A 23,295-nucleotide genomic window follows, 5' to 3' on the forward strand; every position below is an offset into this window, starting at 1 on the left:
TGGCCAAAACAATATAATTTTGAATAAAGGTGTGTTTTTTAGGTTTAATTGGATACATAAACAATACGTATACGTCGTGTGTATAAAGAAAAGTGCACAAAAAATAATACAAAGGTTTCGCATTCACAGTTTCGTCGTCGTCGAGTATCTAAACATAAATTTTGTATGGTTTAACATAATATATAAAAAGTATATATAGTTTATATATATAAAAAAACAGCCAAAAGGGAATTTCGCACAATGAAAATGCAATTTGTTTTCACTTTGTCAAAGATTTGTAAGATCACAGATTTGTTGTTGTTTGCAGTTAGCATTTGCATTATTTTTCGTTTTCTCGTATTCGTTCATTCAAATTCTCAAAATAATAATTATAATATTAATATTAATAATAGGATTAATAATTATAATAATAATAATAATTGTATAATTCTTTTCTTTTAGTAAAAATTAAACACTAAAATGTTAAACTTAATTTCATGTCCGAGTAAAATATTAAAAAATATTTTTAAATTAAAATTCTTACATTAGATTAAAAAAAAATTTGAATATGTGTGTAAGTGGAAGAAGAAAAAATCAGATGCCATGAAAATCCCTGCGATTCGCTACTCGCCACTCGGTTTTCGCTTCTTGCTACTCGCCACTCGCTTCACGCCATAAAAATTCCCATTTTATAATGGATACCTGCCGACTTCTAATCCCTTTCAGTATCTGTGTATCTGTAAGGTTCTGAATAAATTAATTAAGACTACGAAAACGCTTAAATCCGGAGAACCTGATAGCCATATACAATATTTAACCTGGATGGAACTTCGCCTGAACGCTGACGCATGACGCTGATAAGGTAGGTTAGGGAGGACCTCGTGAAACCTGACTACTATATCATCTGATTCCCATTCCCTATACCATTACCATTCCATTTCCCATTTCCATGCGTGCCAGCGAGTGGGTTCCATGGCACAAAGAATACTAATTACTCGCCTACGACTGTTGCTATTCTAAATATCTAGGTTTTTTTTTAGTTTTTTTTTCCGGAAAACTTTCGCACTGCTGTTGTTTATGATGATGATGAAGATGATGATATGCCCCATTGCAAGTGTATATATTATATATAGATATATGTATTGTATTGTATGTAAGTATGTGTGCTATATTATAAGGTTTAAATTGGTTTAATTTTTGTAAGAAATTCCTGAGACATTGAATTGATACACATTCTCCTCTCTCCTTCCTCCGCACACTACTAACTGTTTTTATTCATTAACTTCTTTGGCGACTTATCGGCTTGAAATTCTCTATTTTGTTTTGCACTGGCAGCATCACATTCCCGATGGGACCCAGACTGTGGCAGTTCTACGTCTAGTTCTAGCTCCTGAGTGTGTGTTGAGGCAGTGCAACTGTTTACTGTTTGCTGATTCTCGCTGGTTATTGTCAACACGCTACTCGCTGGTTACTGAACGTTCTAAAGCGTGTTGTCTCTGCTCTACTCGCTGATATTTGATTTGCTTTGCTTACGATATTTTTCTCACGATTCGTTTTTTCTTTTCATTTTTTGTCATTAAATTTAATTTCAGAACATTTGTACTTCGCTGGTGAAAAATCACTGAGTTACTTTACGGTTTTGTTTTGTTTTTTGTGTTTTTGCAAAAAATTGTTTGTTGCTACAGCTCTTCTTGTTCTTTCTCTTCTGTGTGTGCCTGTGTGTGTCTGCATATATATATATATATATATATATATATAGTGGTACATATAAAGGTAAATGGTGTAAAGTATATACATGTATACATAGACTTTAGTATAATTGTTTCTCTTTGTGTACACATACATATATATGCATTTATATACAGATATATGCATGTGCATCTGTATAAAAAATTTGTTTTTAATTTCTGTTACTTTATTCGTCGTATATGTGTGAGTGTATAAGTAGAAAAAGAGGAGACTTTGCTACTACATACTTGATATTTAATCCCTGATAACGTTTTACTTTTGTTTGTTTGTTGCTTGTTTGCTTTTGTTACTCGTTATTTGTTACTCGTCGTCTTGCAACGAATTCCTTTATGTTTAACATTAGATTTGCTTTAACCTTAACTCTAGTCTTATATAAAGTCCTACATTTACAATTTATGTTATTTTGACATGCATAAAAAAAAAAAAAAAATACACACATCTCGCTCTTTCTCTCTCTGTCTTACTCTAGGTCTCGCTGCTGTCGGGCAACGGTTGGCAGATAACATAAGTTTAAGTTAAGTAAAACTAGAAAATAATATAAGGAGGTCTGCTTTTTTATGAGACTTGTTGTGTTTGTGTGTGTGTGTGTGTTTGTTTTGAGCGAGTAGAACCAACGAGTTGGGAATCGTAGAGCGTAGGAGCGGGCGCTGACCGGACTGAAGGTTCAGATTCGAATTTTTTGGAGGGGTATACCTTTCAGATTCAGATTCAGATGATATGTACTGGGGGGCTTCGTATTACTGCTCCATCCGCTCGGCTCTCGCTCCTGTTTGCAAGTGTGCGTGTGTAGTCCTTCGTTCTCTTCCCATTTTGTTGTTGTTGTTGTTGTGTTTTTTGCTTGTTTTTTTTTTTTGATTAAACATAACTTTAAATCTAATAAGTATATACCTTAAACGCAACTTCACGCTGTTTGTGTGTATTTTGTTTTATATGTTTTAGTGGCCTGCTTTCTCTCTCGTGCAGCTCCAGAGGTATTTTATGATTTATCGAAAGTATTTACACGATCCTTGAGGTATTGCACATGAAGCAGCGAAGGGCGCTTCCAACTACTAAGTAGAGGGGGAGCGGCACGAATAAACTAATGGATTACAAGATACAAATTACCACATAAAAGATACAAGATATATAAAAAAAAAAAAAAAACATATATATCTATACGATTACGTAAGATAAAGAATAAGAATAATAAAACAGTTGACGCCAAAGTATGCCTAAGCTTAATTAAGGATATTTCTGGGTCAGCAGGACCTGCTGGATTTGGACTCCAGCGAGAGGGTCTCTGCTGCCGCTCCTGCTGCTGCTGCGGCTGCTGCTGCGGCTGCTTGGGGCAAAGTGTGTGTAGCTGGTCTTAGCCTGATCACCTGATCTTCTGATCCTCTCCAGGCGGGCTCTCTCTCTATCTCTCTCTCTTTCTATTCTCCATTAAAAGATGGCATTCCAACTTAGCTCCTATTGGATGCCCGGCGGCGGCTGTCCCAGCTCGCTGGTGAAGTCAAACAGGCTGGTCCTTTGATGCGCCAGCGCATGATGATGATGCGCATGCGCATGCGGATGCGGATGATGTGCACCGCCGCCATGACCACCATGACCGCCGCCATGTCCCACCAGACCATGCTTAATGGCCGATGTCTTGAGCAACCGCTTCAGCATGCCGCTGGAGCCGCGATGCTGCAGGCTCTTGTGCGTCGTCAGCGAGTTCTTGGTGCGATACCGCCGGTGACAGAACTCGCACACATACAGCGTGTCCGACTGCTCGTGCTTGTCCTGGAAGTGCCGCTTTAGCGAGTAGTAGCAGGAGAAGGTACGCCGGCAGTAGGGACATTCCTGTGGCTCGTTGATACCGCCGCTGGTGGGCGGTGGCATGCGCAGCGGCAGTTGTGGTGTCCCCGATTGCGTCGCCGTTGCCGCCTGGCTGCCTGGACTACTACCATTATTGTTATTATTATTATTACTGTTATTATTATTATTATTATTGTTGTTGATGCTGTTGCCATTGGAGGTGGGATTGGAGGAGCCATTGCTGTTGTTGCTCCCACTATTGCTGAGGTTGCTACTGCTGTTGTTGTTGGAGGTGGAGGAGGAGCACAGGTTGCTGCCCACACTGCTGCCCACACTGCCAGGACGCGGCGGTGAGCCCAGAACATGTCCATGTCCCCCATGTAGATGCCCGGCATGACTGTGCAGGCTGTAGACGGCGGCGGCCAGGCTGCCATTCAGCGAACTGGTGGGCGAGGTTAGGGCCACCGTCGTGGGCGAGGGCGATGGTGGTGACGAGGTGGAGCTGGTGGGCGAGGTGGCTGCCGAGCGGCTGATGCTGTGAGGTCCTGCGCCGAGGAAAGAAAAAACAGGTGTTAGTAAGGGAGATCTAAAGGAAGCTGGTTTATCAGGGGTAACTCTTTAGTGGTATATATTTTTATATATATATATAAGTATTTATATTTATATTGCTGCCGTTGTTGTTGTTGTGGTGTTTGGGTGGGTGATGTTTTTCAGAAAGTATGGAAAATAAAAGTGCAAGTTTTTAGGCTGAAGATACTAGGCTAGGCTAAGGAGGGTCTAACCCATCCAGGCGACCAGGATAGGAATACGGGGTTGGGACAGAGGATAGATAGGAAGATGTTTAAAATAAAATAGGATATAATAGATAATGCTGAATGCTCTATATATATATATTAAAAAGGACTAGAAACTGCCTAAGTTGTAAGTTGAGTTCAAGTTTAAGTTTGAGTTTAAGTTCAAGTTAAAATTTATATTTAAGTTTAAGTTTAAGTTTGAATTTGAGTTTAAGTTTGGTTGCTAGCAAATAGTAGAGATAAAGCGTTATATAGTTGGAATACTCGAGTATATAAGTTTTTATATATGTATTTTGTATAAAAGCTAAGAATAAATATATGCAAAATTCAGTTTTCAACTTGTGCCGCCCTGTTTCCAGCTTCTTTACTTGATAAATGTACAGTACGCGCGCTAAGCGGAAACAGCTCGGAACGAAAACGGAAACTTCTTCTTTATTGTATATTATTATTAATATAGATATATGTTTTTATATGCATATTATGTATGGAGTAATGACGGAGAAGGATCGCTACTATTAAAGCTACTAACTGCTGTGTCCTACTAAAGAGAGAGAGGCTGCTGAGCTCCTGGTTCATGCATGCCTGTGCTTGTACCGTCTCGGCGACGTCGGAACTGTACTTTTTGTACACTGGTGACTACTCCGTAGACTTGTGTTTTTTTAAGGGAAATTTCGGGCTAGTCAACAACCGATTTGTACATATATACAGGTACGAGATACAGGTACGAAAGAGTTACACTACAAAACCAAACAAAAGTACACATGCAAATCACAACACGTACGTATGTCAATGAGTGTGTGGAGTGCGGTGTGAGTGATAATGTGGATGTAAAGGATATGGTTGTGGGGTAACAAGCAAATGTACACACATGCAAGCAAGCAAGCAGCGAGTAGCGAGTGGCGAGTGGCATAGAGTGTGGCAAGCGTGTGTGTGGCGTAGTGACATGCAGAGAGCCAAGCGAGAGAGAGAGCAAAGAATCAAAAGTAAAGCAATGAACATTAGGCTAAATTAGAAGCTAATCGCATTTCGAATATGGATTTCAGATGTGTCGTAGCGAGCGAGCAAGGTCGTCGCTTTAATTTTAATTTTTTTGCTTTTCTTTTTTTTTTTCTAGTAAATTTTGGATTATTTCGAACGAAAGCGTTAAGTAAATGATTGATTAACTATGGATTGCAGTTAGTTTAGTAGTTTTGGGGACCCCCGACTCGATCGAGCGTGAAGGAGGAAGCGTGGCGAGTCTGAATTCAATTTATATTCCCGACGACGACGCAAAACTTACCAAAAACGAAAATTTTGTGATATATATATTTGAGATTTCTATGATTTCTATATTATGTATAGATCTATTGTAGGAGTTGCAGCGTTCGTTATCCATTATTATTTATATATTCATATTATATAGTATTTATATAGATATAAGTATCTTTGTACATATGTGGGTAGTACTCTTGCTTATTTGTACAGTTGCATCAGAGCGGGAACAGTAGGTAATGGGGACAGAGAGTAAGAGAGACAGAGAGGAACAGGATCAGAAAGAGACAACAATACGAGAGTACTGGAAACGCAGAGAGCGAGAAGAGAGATGCCAAATCAACGTAGAAGGTCGCAGGAGGTCGAAGAAGATCAGATGAACAGAGGAGCTAAGAAGGGTATTGGGTGTTAGTGGTGGGACCTCCGCATCTGATCGTTAGTTCTACAGGTGGTTCGATCTTCTCGTGAGTGAATGGCTGAAAGTTAACCAAGTCAATCAAGAAGAAGAAGGAGCGAGGTCACTACGGTTAATTCGGGAGAAGAAAAAGGAAAGATAGAGAGAAGAAGCGAGAGGGAGGAAGATCTTCCCTCTACGCTCTTCTAGTGTTAAATGGCTAAGAGTTGAATTGCAGTTGGGTTATATTTGTTGTTGTTGTTAGGCGTTTGTGACAGAGAGCGAGTAGGAAACAGAGAAAGAGCGAGTTCAACTACTGTAGCAAGTGGTGTGCGGGTCGTACTTACAGGTCTCAGATGGTCTTTGTACATGAGTTAGTTTAGGCTATAGCTACGGCGAGTCTAGTGGAAAATGAGAGCGAGAACGAGAGCGAGAGCAAGAGCAAGAGCGGGTAGAGACGAGTTCGGAGTTCGCGTGAGCAGGCAAGAGATATGGTTACAATATACATACGAGTACCGGCAGGGAAATACGAGTAGAGTGCTGGTAGTAGGTTCTATTAGCCAAGGACCAAGGCTGCTATACCCACTTCCTGCTAACACAACTGTTTAGCAGATGAAACAATTTTTACAGAAGATATCGATAGCGCTGAGGTGGTGACGGTCGAGCGAGTACGCCCAATGTATCGTTAGTGTAGTGTATGGCAAGTAGCAGAGAGATAGAAAGATAGAAGGAGAGCCGAGTTCAGGACACTTTGCTCAATTGGAGAGATAGTGATAGCGGGAGAGCGAGTAGAGAGACAGAGAGAGAGAGAGGGGAGGATAGAGCGATTAGCGAGTAGAGAGTGGGAGGATAGCATGTAATGTACTAACTACGTATCTGCGCATGGTCGGATACTTGGCTACCAATGTAGTTGTAAGATGTTTGGGGCTAACCTTTAGCAAGCGCGCGATCTTCTATATTGGACTGACTAACGAGTAGCGGGTGCGGGTAGCGGGTAGCGGGTGGTGGCTTCTAGCGAATTAAGGTCGATGTTGCAGCGACGTTGAGGGCAAGTGGAACCAGGCTCCGAGTCGCGAGCGAGAGTTTGTGGCAACTGTACTGTGGGGTACTGTGGATGTGTGTGGCGCCAGCATTTGTTCTCGTTATTCTTCGATACTTTTTGGATTCCTCTTGCCTCATTATCTCTTGCTCTATGCGTATCCTTGTTTATCTTCTTGTTGATGGTAAGCCGAGCCGCACGCCGTGTTCATAAACACAATCTGAATTCGTTCTTTTTCTATCTCATCCATTTTATCAACTACTATTTTAAATATATATATATATCTTTATATATTGTAAGCACACTCCTGTGTGTGTAACGTTAAGGAAGAAAGCACTTTATGATCTGTTCAAGCTTTGTCCAGAGTGTCTAGTGTGAAAATGTTATGTAGGTATTTATTTTTTTTAGAGAAGGCAACTTGTGTGCGAGGTCCGTCGTCCCGTCCACGAAAAAAGAGAGCTCTATATAAATATTGTAAAATTGACTACCGAGTACGTTGTATGAGGTATAAGGTAAAAGAAGGCCACAGAGTGTAAACAGTTGTATATATACTGGTCCATAGGCATGTAAGTTGTGAAAAAGTCAGCAAGTCTACTACTACTACGTGTTAGGTCAAGATATCGATGTACAGTTGTGTGTGTGATCTGGATAATCTAAAAGGAGGAGCTTTACCTCCTAGGCTTAGGTCTATCTTAAGGTCTAGTGTCTTTTTTCTTTTAGTATCTCTTAATAATTGTTCGTATTTTGTATTCGTATTCTTCGTATTCCCTCTCTCTTTGATCGTCTTGTATAATAGAATTGGTAGGTAGATGTGTATATATATCACTACATAATGGCATTGCTTTAAGTTTGAGCTGAGTGCTAGGTCTAGTCGCGTTCTAGTCTATCCTAGTTGCTCGTGGTGGCAATCGAAGAGGCACCGCCATGACTGTGACTGTGACTGTGACCCAGATAGTAGTCGTATAGTGTCATTATCTGTCGCTGCTGGATGAGCAGCTGGTACTGATCGGTACTGGTCTGGTTCTGGGTCTGGGTCTGGGTCTGGGTCTGGCTGTGGTAGCTAGTGCTTGTCATGGTCGTGTTGGTATTGGCTTTCTTCGCTAGTGGCTGTGGTTGCATTTGATTTTGTGGCTGAGTTTGAGGCTGAGTTTGAGACTGAGACTGTTGCTGCTGACCCGGCAAGGGTGTCATGTCTCAGATCGACGAGTTGAACTGATTGTAGAGCTTGATGTCCTTCATTTCCATTTCACCGGGCCGGGACTTGTGGTAGGTATAAATGTGCGTCATTAGGGAGTTCCGAGAACAGTAGACCCGCTCACAGATGGCGCAGCGATACTCCTCCTGGCGCACGGCATGCTTGTCGGCAATGTGACGCTTTAACGAGGCTTTCGAGCAGAGGAGCTTACCGCAGAGTTGGCATGAGAAGAGTTTCTTGGGCGAGTTTCCTGTAAATTGTTGGATTGGTGGATTGGATTTTTTTGTTTGGTATGCTCAAATAGATTTGTATATATATTTTTTTTTTTGGAAATTTGTTTTTTTTTTTTTTTACCAATTCTAAGAGAACCGGTTTCTTGGAGATTTATGTACTTTTCCTTAAGAGGAGCACACTCTTTGTGGGGGTGTAGGGTTAAGGGAACTGAAATGTGTGATTTGTACACACATGAACACGTCCTGGAGCTCAAGTCAGGACATGATCATGCGCGTTCGCTAGTGATGGCAAAAGGACATTAATAAATAACAATACATATACAGATACGTAACAAAAATAAGTTTGAAGATTTGAATCTGGGTGGGGGTGGGGGGTTTTGTGCACCACCAACACCTCTGGCGGGGGCAATGGACGATGGGCCGTGTTATCGACTAAGAGTTAACAGTTACAGGTTACGACTAGAGCGTTATCGATTGTGTATGGGCGGTAGTGTGTATAGATGCGTGACTTGAGGTGGTTTCTTTTTTTGTTTAAAATAGATGTTAGGTCCGATGATCAACAGGGGGGGGGGGGTCAACACTGAGAGCAACACAGGGACACCTGGCACAATGAGAGAAATGATGTAAAACCGGGCAAGGTGAATGGGTTAAGGCACTCCACACAGATGACCAAAACTGAGACGGAGACGGGGAGCAGGGTTAGTAGCGGATCAGCCCCATTTTTCCCCCAGACCCCTTCTCACACGCAAGTGGCGCAACAAGTAAGAAAGAAAGCCTCGGCACATACAATTGGTTCACTTATATACATTCTATTTATTTAAATAATAACACGATATCAGTTTGTTTTTTATTTTTATGAAAATACTTTCGTGTCCTCAATGTGTCTTCTGTCTGTCTTGTGAGTGTGAGTGCTTTTTTTTTTTTTTTAATGTCTTTCCTTGGAAATAAATGTTGTTATTTTTTTGTTACACAAATTCGTAAAATTAGTAATTATTGAAAACTTTTATTTTGTTTTTGTTTTTTCCTTTGCTTTGCATATACATATACTCGTATGTAATATATGTAAAATGTATGTATGTATGTGTGTGGAAAGTTTTTTTTATCGGCTTCTTAAGTGCTGGCACCTTGCTTTTATACACGGGAGACAAAAATGTACACTTCTCTTACTAGGCTAGAGTGGAAAACTTAATAGTTTGTTATTTCTTAAAGTTTGTGTTTGTTGTAAGTATTGTTTTGTTGAGTGAGGGATCACGGTCGCCAAAATGAAAATTGTATCTTCTTTATCTATTGGTATTCTGGCTAGGCTATTGGTTGCTATTGTTTCTTTCTCACTGGGGCTAGATCTACGATCATTTGCCTGGCTTAAGATGGATTCAGGGGGTATCATCACGGTCGCCAAATAAAAATTGTATCTGGTTGCTGTTTTGCTATTGTGGCTATTGTTTATTTTTTTTTCTCGATCTTCGATCTGGAGTGGGTCTTGGCTATGGATTCGGATTCGGTTTCGGTTTTGGTTTCTTGGTTATGGGTAAGTTATTATTTCTAACGCTACAAGTATTTAAGCGTCTGTACTATATGAGATATTGGTATTGAATTGGCTCCTGTTGTCTTTGATTCCTGTCTGCCGTCTTGGATTGGTGTCCAAGACCGGTGTCTGTGTTTTTCTATTTCCATGCATTATATTCGATTGAATGCTGCTTCTTGGATTCCTTTGCTATTTTAAATATGTATTTTGTATATTTAAGTAGTTACAGCACTGTTACTGTGACTGTTACAGTTACTGTACCGTTCCTGTTACAGTTACTGAACTTTTGCTGTTACTGTTACTTTTACTGTTACCGTTACTGTTATTGTAGTTAGTTTATTTCTTATATCGCGTATTGTAATTGTTATGGTAATTGTAAGCTTTCTGTGGCTTGGAGCTAATGGTTCATTGGATAATACGGAGTTCGGAGTATGCATACATTGACTTAACTGGCAAAAGGTATGTCTTGGGGCGAGGGGTTCAACTACACGAATAGGAATATTTAAAAAAAAAAACCAACCATAGTATCGTTAAGCAGGCCTTCTATGGGTAGGTATTCTTGCTTTTTTGGTTTCTGCTTTCGGTATATGCTTTCTGTGTATGCTTTCTGGGTTCTTACTGCTGCTATTTCGAGTATCAATATGCTATTTAGTTAGTTTAGTTTAGTTAGTGGTTAGCTCCTCCTCTCTCCCTCTCGGCGTAGAGTTGGAGTTCTGCTTTCTGTACTCACATGTGAACTGAGTGTTTGTGAATATTTCTGGTTTCTGCTTTAGTAAGTGGTACAAGTTGATATTGTAAACAACATTTAGTTGTAGTTGGGTTTTACATTTACATTTACATTTCCACATTTATTGAGCATAATAATAATAATAATAATAATAATAATAATAATAATATTAATAATAATAATAATTAAATAAAAACGAGGTGACATTTGTGAATATGAGGTTCGGTTCTCTCTTCTTTGATCTGTGATCTCTGATCTCTCGCGTGGGCATAACAAACACGGAGGGTTCTCCCTTATATGTAAGTAAAATACACAGTATACACAGTATTTTCGGTACGTTAAACTTATTATAGTCGTGTGTATATATAGTATGTCGCGTAGGCTAAGTAAATCGAAAATTTGGTATCAAAACGTGGATGATTAATATCAAACTTAATCAACTTTTCAGACTTTTCGGTTTGCCAAAAGAAGCAAGAACAAAAAAAAAAATACAATGGGGAATTAGGCTTTTTGTGAGTCGGTCGGTATGTGTACGTGTTTGTGTGTGTGTGTTACACTAAGTGCTAATTATAATAGGTTTTCTTTTTTCGTTTTTTTTTTTTGTTTTTGTATAAAAAATAAAATTCGACTATACTCGCACACAGCGTTTCAGCTCCTGCTTCTGCTCCTCCTCTAGCTCCTGTTCGTGCTTCTGCGTTTGCATTATTTTCCCGCTCGAGCTCCCGTTTTCGGTATGTAAAGATACCCTGCTAGGCCCGTTTTCCCCCACTTTTAACTAAGGCTACTACTGATCATCTCTTCCGTATTCAGTCCCCGTCCGATCTCCTCTTCCAAGATGAAATTGCACGAAGTTCCACTTCGAATGATCGTTCAATCTTCAGTCTTCAAATTAATGTAAGGTGCGAAGCAACGTAATACCTCTTCAATTTTGATTATGCGTTCAGTATAGTGTGTTGTGTGTGTCTCTGCCAATGGGAAAGCATATATATTAGTCGTCGTCGTTTTGGTCAACCGACAATTTCATTGTTCGCGCGTTGAGTTGTTGAGTTTAAAGCTAGTCAGTCCTTGTCCTAGTCCTTTTCCTCTCTGTGTCTGCCACCTCAGCTTCAGTTTAACTTTCAGTTCTATGTACAATCCCTTCAGATCATCCCCAAGATTTTTATATGGCCTTGCTGTGTGTGTGAGTCCATAGTCTTAGTTGTATTCATATATTATATTCGTATAGTTATAGTTATTATGTTGGTAATATCATAAGTAAAAAAAAAAAAATGGTATTACACACACAGTTCTTAATTTCAGTTTTTTTCTGTGACTTACTTGGTAGGTCTAAGTTTACATGGGGTTTTTACATAGACCTTGGCTCTACTACTCATTTCATGAATATTTTTAGTGTACACAAATTTTTTGTTTATATATATATATCTTCTTTGATATCTGATATCTTACTATGATACACATAAAAAAAATACAAAAAAAAAATGCATTAGTATGTACTCTTTGTTTGGATGAAGAAATAGAATTAGAAAATGCTGTACAAAGACCGGAAAGTGTAAGGGTTTTTGGGATTGGGTCTCGAGGGGGGGGGGGGGGGTTATGGATGCAACCTCAATGTTCGGGTATTCGGTTCTTTCGGTTCCCTTGGCTAATACTCGGGTTGTGCTTATGGGATGGGTTTTGAATGTATGAGTGGTTAACAGTCTTCTCTCCCGGCTGCTGCTTTCTTCTATCCTAAATCTCTAGGTCTTCTCGCTGATCTAAAACTCTTGCCTCCCAATTTGGGAGACTACAAAAAAAAAATATATATATATATAAATCCTTATATGTACGTGTGTGTGAGAGTGTGTGTGCTTGTGTCCTTGCAAGTCCTTTATTCCAGTGTTTTGTATCGTAAAAGACTTTTGTTTCTGCGCTTGCTTTATAATCAAGTCGTAAATATAATCACAGTTTTTCCATTTGCCTAAAAATTGTTTTTTTTCTCTCTCTCCCTCTTTGTCTTCTTTCGTCTCTTCTCTCCTAGGTTCGTTCGTTCGGTTCCTTGGTATCCTTGTTGGCTTGCATCATCATCTTCCCGTCGCTGTCCTGGCCGAAAAGTCTTTGAATTTTCCGCTTTCTGTGAGATCCGAAATATACATTGTGTATGTGGTGTGTGTGTGTGTGTGTGTGTGTGTATGGGTGTGTCCTCCTGCTAGATGCTATGCTTCCTCCTGTACCACTCTTCCTTCTCCTCCTCCTCCTCCTGATGCTCCTGCTTCTTCTGTTCCCTCCTTGATCCTTGCTCTCCGTAGCATACTTTCCCGCGCTTATTGGTCTAGTAAATTCATGCGTTCGTAAGGATGCGGATGCGGCAGCTGGTGGGGATGCTGATGCGACAACGGATGCTGATGATGGCCCAGATGATGCGGCAAATGATGAAACCCACCGCCACCACCACCCTCCAGCTGTGTGAGATCCACGGTGGGCGTTGTGCCACTCGAGCCCGGTCCGTACTCACCACCGCCGCCTACACCTTCCACTCCCGTTCCTCCTCCTCCTGGGCCCGCTGCAGCTGCTGCCGCTGCTGCTGCCGCCGCTGCTGCCGCGGAGTTATTGAGCGCCACGTGGAACAGCTGCTGCAAGAGTTGCTGCTGATCTTATAAGAAATCCATGCACGGCTTGACAATGCCCGGCGACTGCTGTTGCTGTTGCTGATGTTGTTGCTGCTGCTGCTGTTGTTGCTGTTGCTGCTGCTGATGGGCTGCTGCCAGTTGAAGCGTGGAGCTTGCCGTTCCACCGGCCACCGCTGCAGCTCCCACTATTGGCGACAGCAGCAATTCGGCAGCTGCAGCTGCTGCTGCTGCGGCAGCGGCCACAGCATTGCCACCAGCTCCGCCAGCTCCACCTGCCCCACCGCCACTTGCAGCGGCGGCGGCACTAAGCGAACTCAAAGACTGATGCAGACGGCTACCAGGACTGCCCACCGCTTGACCAACTCCACCGCCATGATGGAAATACGAATGATGATTCTTCTGGCGACGATGATAGATACTCTTGTGGTTATTCAGCGAGTTCAAAGTGCGAAAGACCTTGTGGCACAGATTGCAGACAGCGTTGTTCAGCGGCTGCAGATGCTGCTGCTCCTTGTGCCGCTTCAGGGTGAGCTTGGTGCTCAGAAGCTTGCCGCAGACATCGCACCGATGGCAGGCATTCAGGGGTAGGGGTAATAGCAATCGATTGGCCTGGGCCACATCCTGCGCCCGGACTGAGGAGAGTAGACTGCCAGCCGGACTGGCGCCGCTATTGCTGCTGCCTCTTTGTGAGGCGGCAGCGGCATTGCCAGCAGCTACAGCGGCCGCCGAGGGCGATAGGGATGCCCGGCGATGATGCATGAGGGCATGATGATGCTCCAGCGGAGATCCCGCCCTGGCCAGGGCATGAGCATGAGCGGCATGCGCGGCATGGGCATGGGCATGATGGGCAGCAGCCGCAGCAGCAGCGGCGGCGCTCAACTCGTGGTGGGTGGCATGCAGCTGATGGTGGCTGGGCAGCAGGGACAGCGGATGTTGCCCAAAGTGCGGATGATGCGAGGAGGGCGGCGGCGGTGGCGGCTGTAGTGGCGACGAGGAAGGTGATCCTCCTGTGCCGCCTCCTGTTCCCACTCCTCCCTCCAGCTCTCGATCATGGGATAATGAACGCTCGCGCTCTCGTTCCCGCTCCCTCTCCCGTTCCCTTTCGCGCTCTCGTTCACGCTCTCTGTCCCGCTCTCGCTCTCGCTTCAGATAGGCGCTGGGCGAGGGCGTGGCACTATGGCCCGTTTCCGTGGCACCGCCCAGTGAGGAGCGGGAGAGGCTACGTTCGCTGCCGGCGGCAATGTGCAGGTCGCTGCCGCTTGTCTTGCCGCTGCCGCTTTGCTTCAGCTGTTGTTGTTGTTGTGGACTGTTGGTGAGTGTTGTGGAATGATGTTGTTGTTGGAGGAGGTGGTGGTGGTGTTGTTGTTGTTGTTGATGGTGTTGTGGTGATGATTCTGGGTCTACTTGTTGTTGATTGTTGCTGTTGCTGTTGTTGTTGTTGCTACTACTATTACTAGGGTTGCCACTACCGCCGGGCACTATGACGCCGCCGAGTAGGCTGCCGGTGTTGCCACCTAAACGGTCATAAAAAATAGGAAGAGAAGAAAAAAAGAGACAATAGTGACTTTTCTGTATATTTGACTTTGTTGTTATTATTATTTTTTCTGTTTTTTTCTGTTTCTTGTTTGTAATTGTAGTAATTGTTGTTTAGTAAGTGTATGTCTGTCTGTTGGTATGTGATTTGTGGTGTTTTCGTGTCGTGTGGTGTTTTTGTTTGTTGTTAGTGTGTCTTGTGGGCGTGTCTGTTCTTGTTTCTGTTTGTTTTTGTTTGTTTGTTCTTGTTGTTTTGGTTTACTTTTATATAACACTAACAAATCCAGGCTCAAAACAATGTAAATTTGCTAAGTTTGCAAGTTTGTTGCTTTTTCATTCAATTTTTTGCTTTTATTTTGCTTTTGTTTCTATGTATTTTGCTTAAAAGAACGCTGCTGCTGTTCTCTCGATTTAAAATCTGATTCAGATTCGGAGTGCAATTCGCATTTCGGTTTATGGTTTTCTCATTCCCTTGTTTTTTTTTTTTTTTTTTTTTTTTGGTTTGGGGAAAACGCATGGAAATAAAATGGTAATAAAACGGTTTGTTGACTGTTTTTGTTGTTGTAGCTGTGGCTGTTGTTGTTGTTGTTATAATTGTTGTTGTTCTTGAATTCGAATTTTGAAGAGTTCTCGTGCCGCAGGTTAGGTGGTTGTGGTTTGAAACACGACTCAAACTCAAACTCAAAACGAACTCACGCTCGAAATCGAGTTCTAAAGCCAGTCCCGTCCCCCCGAACACCAAACGGGGTTTCGGGGGAGAGAATAATTTGGTAAATAATTTTTTGGTGTCTTGCCAATTTCTTTTTTGAGTGTGACTCGAGTTTCGTGGATACTTTTTTTTAAACCAATTTGATTGTATTCGATTTCATTATCGATTTGGAGATCTCGATCTATCGATTGCTCGATTGTTCGAATTTCGATTCAATTTCGATATCAATTTTAATTCCAATTTTGTTTGCGTTCTCGTTTGTCGTTGGTCGTTTTCGATTTCGATTTTGTAAAGTTTTTTTTTTTTTTTTTTTTAGCAAAATTTTGAAACATTTGTTTTTGGCCTGATTGATTTGTTTTTGTATATATATAAAATATGTTTTTAGTATTATTTTGATTTCTCTTTTTTCGGTTATTTATTTTTTTTTTTAGTTTAGTCGCAAGTTGTCAATAATTTTTGCTCTTGCGGTTGTCACTAGTGTCTCTTTTTTTCAAACTCAATCGCAGCACCGTTGCCTGTGTTGGGTTCTGGATAGGGGTAGGGATAGGGAGCCAAATGTGCGGTAGATTAACGTGCTTGGGTTGGTTTCTGGGGGGAGGGACACACACACACACCCAGATTAACGACTTTCTCCAATGGTCGGTGGTGTGTGAGTGGATCGGGGTCACCTAGGGACATTGGTGATGTGGATGTGGGTTGAGTATTAGTAGTGTTTTTGCTCATCATGGGGCTTAAAATAGTGATCCTGCAGCTGAGAGAGAAAGTGTCGGTTCGATTCAGTTCGGTTCTGGGTTCGGGCACACGTGACTATGAAACACTGAGGAGCTTTGGGGGGGTGGTCAGGACTGCGCAGGTTGGAGTGGTGAGTTAGGGAAAGTAAGGTAAAAGTAGTGGTGAGTTGTGCCCTAGCTGGGGTTAGTTCCCACGGGATGAGCCTGACGCTTCGAGTGACATGCATACAACATTGAGACCAGGGGGGGGTTTTATTTATTTTCTTTTTTTTTTTTTTTTTTTTTGATTTTGGGATATCTGGGGGAACGGGATAAATGAAATATTCGCTTTGATGTGTAGACGTTTATTGTAATTATCATTAATCGAATATAGAGCGCAAGTGCAATCGCTCGTATATTGTACATCGTACATGGATCTCAACTGCTTGGCTTGTGTGTGTGGTTGTGGTTGTGATTGTGGTGTGGTTGTGTGTGGTGTATATATGGATATATATTTGCTTGTATCATAGGTATTATCTTATTTGTATCATTACTTAGCAGCACTAAACATTAACGAACACAGGTGTACTCAATATATCAAAGTATCCGGGTCAAAACATTTCTTAACCTTCTATATATATTTATAATAATCGCATAACTAGGTTAACATTAAATACAATACAAAAAAATGCAAAAGAAAAAAAAAATTGACTTATAAACTATGGGTTAAACATTTCTCTTAGCCTAGGGTGTGTGTACGGTGTGTGTGTGTGTGTGGCCTAAACCTAACTATTCAGAATCGTTACCTAGGTTCGAGTTTTTCAAGAAAAGATCTTTTGCAATTGGTCGGTCGTTCGGTCGGTCGGTCGCTCGCTCCCTTTCGCTCTTCTCCTATACTCTTAAACCTGGTCAAATAGTAACGCTTTTTTCAATCAACATTATATATACTTTATATATATGCTTTTGTGTGTGTTTAGGTAAAAACTGTAAAACTGTAGCTTGGTCTTTCTTTATTTCAGTGCAGTAAAGAGAAAGAGAGAGATAAATCGTACGTCTAACGTGATCGATAATCGATAATATATATAATTTAGAACAACGCCACGCTGCTCTCTGCTCTGCAAATCTGATAAATTGTATTTAGTTAAAGCCATTTCGAAGAATTCACTACGGGCACCTCTGCTCTGCTTTGCTGTTGCTGCTATTCTAGCTCCTACTTAACTTTATTAAGACTTGTATAGCTGACGACAATAATGGTAAAAGGATGGGGTATGGTTGGGAATGGGGCAAGGATTGTGAAAGGATTGGGAATGGGTTAGGGGTTTTGGCATGACTTTTTAATGGGTTTGTCACGCATTCCGGTTAATAGAATGATTGAAGATGACTTTCTCAGAGCTGCGGAAGTTGGGACTGGTTATCTCGACTATCGATTACTCTTGTATAAACTGTGTATCCTGTGCTTAGCAACTACCAAAGGCAACTAATTGTAACTAGCCTAGATTGTATTGTGTCTCTCTGTGTGTATGTCTCTTCGACAATCATCCCTAAAGTTAAATATGTGTACAAAAGCACCGTTCTGCATTTCTGTGAGTGTGTTTGTTGTCTGTTTCCCTATGCCTTACAAGAACTGACTAAGGCAAGCCCTCCCCTTCCCTCAACTGGAAAACCCTCCGTCGATGCCGCTGTGGGTCACATGGTGCTGCTGGTGCTGATGGTGGTGCTGATGTGGCTGCTGTGGGTGATGGCGACGCGGCTGCTGATAGTCAAAGTACACGAAGCCCTAGGAGGAGGACGAGTGATGATTAAGCTGTTGCTGCTGATGTTGCTGATGGTAGAAGCTATTGGCCGTTGGCGCTTGGGCGGCCACCGCGCTACCCGGCTCCTGTTTGGGCTGCTTTAGGTTGCGATGGTAGATGCTCTTGTGGTTGCGCAAACTATTCAGGGAACTGTAGACGCGCTTGCAAATGTTGCACACGGGCTCCTTGGTGGGTCGCATGTGCACGTTCTGGATATGACGCTTGAGGCGTGTTAGGGAGCTCAGGTTCTTGTTGCATGGATTGCAACGGAAATCATCGCCGCCGCTGGTTGCACTGCTCAGTCCACCGTTGCCACCGCTGCTGCCACCACCGCCTCCCGAGGTATTAAGACCCGCATTGGAGTTGTTCAGCGAACTGTTGGCACTGCCGCTAGTCGAGGCCGAAGCGGCTGAGGCCGCCATGTTGGCCATTACCGCTGCTAGCATTTGCTGTTGGGCCGTGGTGGCCGCCGTGTTGGGCGTTGGTGTACTGCAGGATCCCAGGATACCATTGGGCGTTTGGCTGCCGGAGCTGCTGCCTCCCTGTTGCTGCTGTTGCTGCTGCTGCGAGGTCTGGTGTTGCGACTGCTGGTGCTGGTGCGGATGTGGATGCTGCTGCAGAGCGGTCACCGAGAGGCCGCCGTTGCTGCTTCCGTTGGCTGCGAATGTGGAGAGGTTAAGGCCACAGATGCCGGAGGCACTTGTGATGGCTGTAAGTCGAGTTGGAGTTCGGGTTATTGTTGTTGTTGGTGATGGAGTTGTTGGAGTTTTGGTTGTTGTTGTTGAGTTGGAGTTGTGGTTGTAGTAGTTGGTTGTTGTTGAGTTGTTGTAGTTTGTTGGTAGAGAGTAAACGTTGTTGTTGTTGGTAATCAAGTTGTTGTTGTTTATTGTAGTAGTTGTAGAATTTGTCGTCAGTTTACCTGACGACAAAGTGGGGAAGAAAGTCAGAAAACGTCGCATTAGCCCAAGGACAACGAGTTTATTTTTTGGTTTTTGGAATTTTGGTATTTTTTTTTATAATATCTTTTCGGTTTTGTTTTTTTTTTTTTTTTTGCTGCCTCAATTTCTCTTTGGCTTCGAATTTTGTCTTCGGATTTTGTAATTTTGAAATTTCGAAATTTTGACTGGATTCTTTATTATTATTTTTTTTTTCTGTATTTTCATTTCTTCTGTTTTGCCGGATTTTTGGTCGAAACAAATTAATTTCTTTAGCATTTTTTGCATCAAATATAAGTATGTTGCTTTATTTTTTATGCTTTAGCTTCTGCTTCAACTTCGACTTCAACGTCAGCTTCAGCTAATTGGCTAAATTTAACTTTGGATTTATTTTTCGATTGTTCAATCTGTAATCTTATTTTTTTCTTGTCTTTTTCTTGTGCGTGACATTAGAGAGAGACAGAGACAGAGAGAGAGAGAGAGAGAGAGAGATAGATAAATAGATATATAGGAAGAAAGAGGTAGATAGGGAGAAAGGGCGAAGGCGAAGAGAGAGATAGATTGGATCGAGGATCAGGATCATTATCGAGATCGGAAGAAGGGCAGATGTGGAAAAGAAAACGTTGGTTCTTCTGGGGGAATTCTTCTGTGCGGGGCTAGGGGGGAGGGTGGGGGGAATTGTATGAGAAATTTACTTTCTTTTTTGATTGTTCGTCGACGTTGAGAATTGTTCATGGTTTCTTTCGTTTCATTCGTTCTTTGTTTCTTCTCGATCTGATCGACTGATGGAAAGATGCTAAATTCTTTGGGGTTTCATTCTTCTCTTGTTTTCTTTCTTTTCATTTTTTTTTTCATTGTGTATTTTTTTTGTATTTAGGTTTAAAGGTTGTTTGTTGGCTGGTGTTTTGGGTTGTTTGTTGGTTTGTTGTTTTTGTAGGTTGTAGTTGTTGTTTAACTCATTACCAAGTGTGAAGTGTGGTAATTTACAAAGGGATTTTAGAATAGGAGAAAGGAGGAAGTTTTTTTTTTTTTTTTTTTTTTTTAATACAAACGTGAGAGAAGGAGGAGCTATAGAGGAGTGTGTGTGTGTGTTGTTCGGATTCCCCTGTATCTGTGTGTGTGTGTGTGTGTCAAACACCATCACCGTTAAGTTCTAGTAGTAGTGGTAAAAGTAGTTGTGTTCTTCCTGTGTTCGTGTTTTCTGTGTTCTCTCTGGCTTTCCTCGGTGTCTCTGTGTGTGTGAGTGTGTTGCGTGTGTTTGTGTGTGGACTGAGAGGGTGGGGGAACTGTGTGTTCAGGGTGTGTCACTTAATAAGCACTAAAATTAAACCCTCGCCAAATTCTTCTTTATCTTCTTTCTTCGCTTATATATTCATAATCATCATCATCATCATCATCACCCTCTCTTCTCTCTGGGCTCTTAACTATCGATTTCGATTTCAATTTTTCGAATTTCAGTTTCAATTTCAATTTGATTGTAAAATTTTGTAAAATGTACATTGTGCTTAGATTACATGGCTCTTTTTTTCTACTTTTAGTTTTTTCTTTGGGAAGCTTCGGAAGGGTTGGAATGGTTCTGCACGATTTTCCAAATCTCAGTGTGCCGATAGATAACGATATACCTTTTCCATCTCTTCGGCCGCCTGCCAATTGATCAATCGGTTTTCATCAATTTTGTGTGTGCTTAGTTGGTAACTTAAATAGATCGGTAGTCGATAATTGGTGATCAGTAATCGGTGGTTACATTTTCATAGATTTTTTTTTCGATTCTAGTTTCAGATCGGAACTTAAAATTAGTGAATTTTGAATGCCTTCGCATGGGAATTAAAGTTAAATTAGGGATTTAATTCTACGTAAAGCTAAGTAACTGATTCTTTCTGCCTTTTTGTGTTGTTGTTGTTGTTGTGTTCTTGTGTGTGTGTATGTATGTTTTTTTTTTTTTAATAGGAATAGCAACAAATATATATGTATATATATATATATATATATATATAGCGTAATTTAAAGCGGTTTGTCAATCAATCAATTTTATATACTTGAAGCCTTGAGTTGTTTTCTTGATCAGTTTTTGTGTTCTTTTAGTTTTAGTGCTGGTGGAGGGTTTGGGGGTGTGGGGTCTTAAGGATAAAGGATAAGGTGTGAGATTGTATCATGTATCGAGTTGTCTGCTTGGGTCGCCTGTGGCTGTATCTTTTGGGGGAATTTTGGGTTTTGTTTTTAGTAAAGCGGATTTATAATACGTATACAGGGGAAGGGGGTTAGATCAATCAATTCTTAACAATATCACACCAGTTTGTGTGTGTATGTTTGTTTTGTTTATGTGTTTGGGTAGGTAGTATATATATAAATATATATATATATATATATATATATGGTTTTATCTTGGGGGGGTTGACCTTTTTGGTCGCTGGTTAGTACAATTGGAAAGTAAAGTAGAGGTTAGCTCTAGGTTAGATCTTTTAATTTTTGTTAGCTGTTGGAGCGCTTAATAGAGTTCATGTATGTGTGTGTGGGTGTGCGAGTGTGTGCGGGGAGTGGGTGTGTGTGTGAGGTGTAGGGTGGGTCCTTAGACGACTCCTCCTTCAAACGGCAAAGGAGTCGGGGGTTCGCTCTCAGTGATTTTTGGCTTTATTTCAGGGGGTGAGGTGTAGTGCGTGTGTGTGCGTGTGCGTCCTGTGGTGAGTCTATGCCTGTGTGTGTTTGATATGAGCTGCAGTGTGACCTTGTTTGCTGTTTATTTACCGTTTCTATTTCAGGCTGAAACCGAACAGAATGGAACGGAACGGAGCGAAACGAGCCCTGTGTGTACTGTACTTTGGTGTGAGGGTTTTCGTGATCAAATGCCAATAGGTGAGAGGACCCTGAACGCGGAAAGTACCTATTTGAGAGCCTAAGAGTCTGAGGTTGGGTGAAAGGGTAGACTCTGTACTCTATAATCTAGTTTGTAGACTGCGGGGTGTGGTGTATTTGTTTGTGTGGATTTGTGAGTGTATGGCCGAATTCAAGGGACAAGGGACAACTCTGAAAAAGGGGTCTGGGACAAAACCGAAAAGCGGAACAGTGAAATAAGGAGCAAAAAAGTGCTCCTATCTCATCGTCACAGAGATAAGGGGCTAAGGGGCTTCGACAGCTAATTAAAAAAAAATTTGTTCTTTCGACAAAAGACACATTGAAAATGTATGTGGAAATTCGTTCGAATGCAATTTGTTGTTGTTGGTTGTTGTAAATAAAGCTTTTCTTTTGACTTTGCTGTTGATTGGGTTGGGGGGTGGAGCGGGTCAATGGATGGTTAATTTGTTAAATTTTTTTTTTTTTTTTTTTTTTTTTTTGGGTGGGTTTACATAGTTTTAGACACAAGCACGACGACGTACAAATAAAGGAAAGAGTTTCAATATTCAATATATATATATATTATGTAAGGGTATTATGTATATATTCGATCTTCAAATGCGTTGCGTTTTACATGTAAACTAAAAGTTGACACCAATAAAATTTCGATTGCAAAATGTACTCGGTGTTTTTTTTTTATTTAGAGAGAGGAGCTCTCTTCCGATTCATGTCTAGTGTTTTCTTTTTTTTTTCCTTTCTTCTGGAACTTTGGAATGAAATAAAACGAAAAAGGGGAAACAACGCAACGAAAATCGCAAATCGGCTTTCTACTTTAAAAGGGAAATAATAGGCTTGAAATCCAAACTAAAAATTATTAAACTTTCCTTTTCGAAAAAAAAGGGGAACTAAATAAAAATTCCCACTTTTAGGGGACATTTTATTCTCTATGCATGTCTGGGTGTGTGTTTCGTGTGTGTGCGTGTGTGTGTGTGTGTGAGTGCGTGTTGCGTTTTTTTTTTTTTTGTTGTTCTTGTTGGTTGTAAGTAAAGTAACATTTAGCTGAGAGTTTTTAAGTAGTACTTTAGCACACAAAAATGAAACGGAACGAAACGAAAAAAAAAAAAACAAGAAACAACGAAACTGAAATGGAAATGGCAACTAAAAAACGAAATTACAACAATTTTAGAAACATAATAAACACGAAAACATGTAATCTCTTGAGTCACGGTTTAGTATTATTGTAGCATTCGGTACTATTTTGTGTAATCTGTTTTTGGTTCAGGATTAGGACAAGGTGCGTGTGTGATGGCTGATCGAATGGAGCAAAATTAGCTGCCAAAATACAAGTAGCAAAACACACACCGAACAGGAGGCGTCTCTCACAGAGCACCGAGGAGATAATGAGAACTGAGAGCTGGGGGCTGGAAGTCTGGGAGCAAAGAGTTGAGAGATTGGAAGCTGGGGAGCCGGATTTTTGCGGCCTAACCGCAGGCACACATACGGCCATAAAAGGGG

At 41.3% G+C, this 23,295-nt stretch overlaps 2 protein-coding genes across 2 annotated transcripts in view; both read right to left on the minus strand.

Moving 5' to 3' along the window:
• Positions 1–461: 461 nt before the first annotated feature.
• LOC108079402 (broad-complex core protein) overlaps positions 462–23,295 on the minus strand; it is a 46,251-nt gene continuing 23,417 nt past the window's right edge. The window contains exons 8-12 of the mRNA XM_070288555.1: positions 18,004–18,725; positions 13,305–14,891; positions 13,085–13,274; positions 8,236–8,430; positions 462–4,052 (exon numbers count right to left, since the gene is read on the minus strand). Coding sequence (XP_070144656.1) covers positions 3,178–4,052; positions 8,236–8,430; positions 13,085–13,274; positions 13,305–14,891; positions 18,004–18,725 — 3,569 coding nt within the window. The 3' untranslated portion in view covers positions 462–3,177. The remainder of the gene's footprint in view (positions 4,053–8,235; positions 8,431–13,084; positions 13,275–13,304; positions 14,892–18,003; positions 18,726–23,295) is intronic.
• On the minus strand, positions 3,977–8,260 carry LOC138929261 (cyclin-dependent kinase 8-like). The gene is made up of 2 exons (XM_070288623.1): positions 6,879–8,260; positions 3,977–4,052 (listed from the first exon to the last, which is right to left on the minus strand). The coding sequence occupies exon 1, from the start codon at positions 8,174–8,176 to the stop codon at positions 7,874–7,876; it is 303 nt and encodes a 100-aa protein (XP_070144724.1). The 5' UTR covers positions 8,177–8,260; the 3' UTR covers positions 3,977–4,052; positions 6,879–7,873.

This window comes from Drosophila kikkawai, chromosome X (assembly GCF_030179895.1).
Source record: "Drosophila kikkawai strain 14028-0561.14 chromosome X, DkikHiC1v2, whole genome shotgun sequence".
Lineage (NCBI taxonomy): Eukaryota > Metazoa > Arthropoda > Insecta > Diptera > Drosophilidae > Drosophila > Drosophila kikkawai.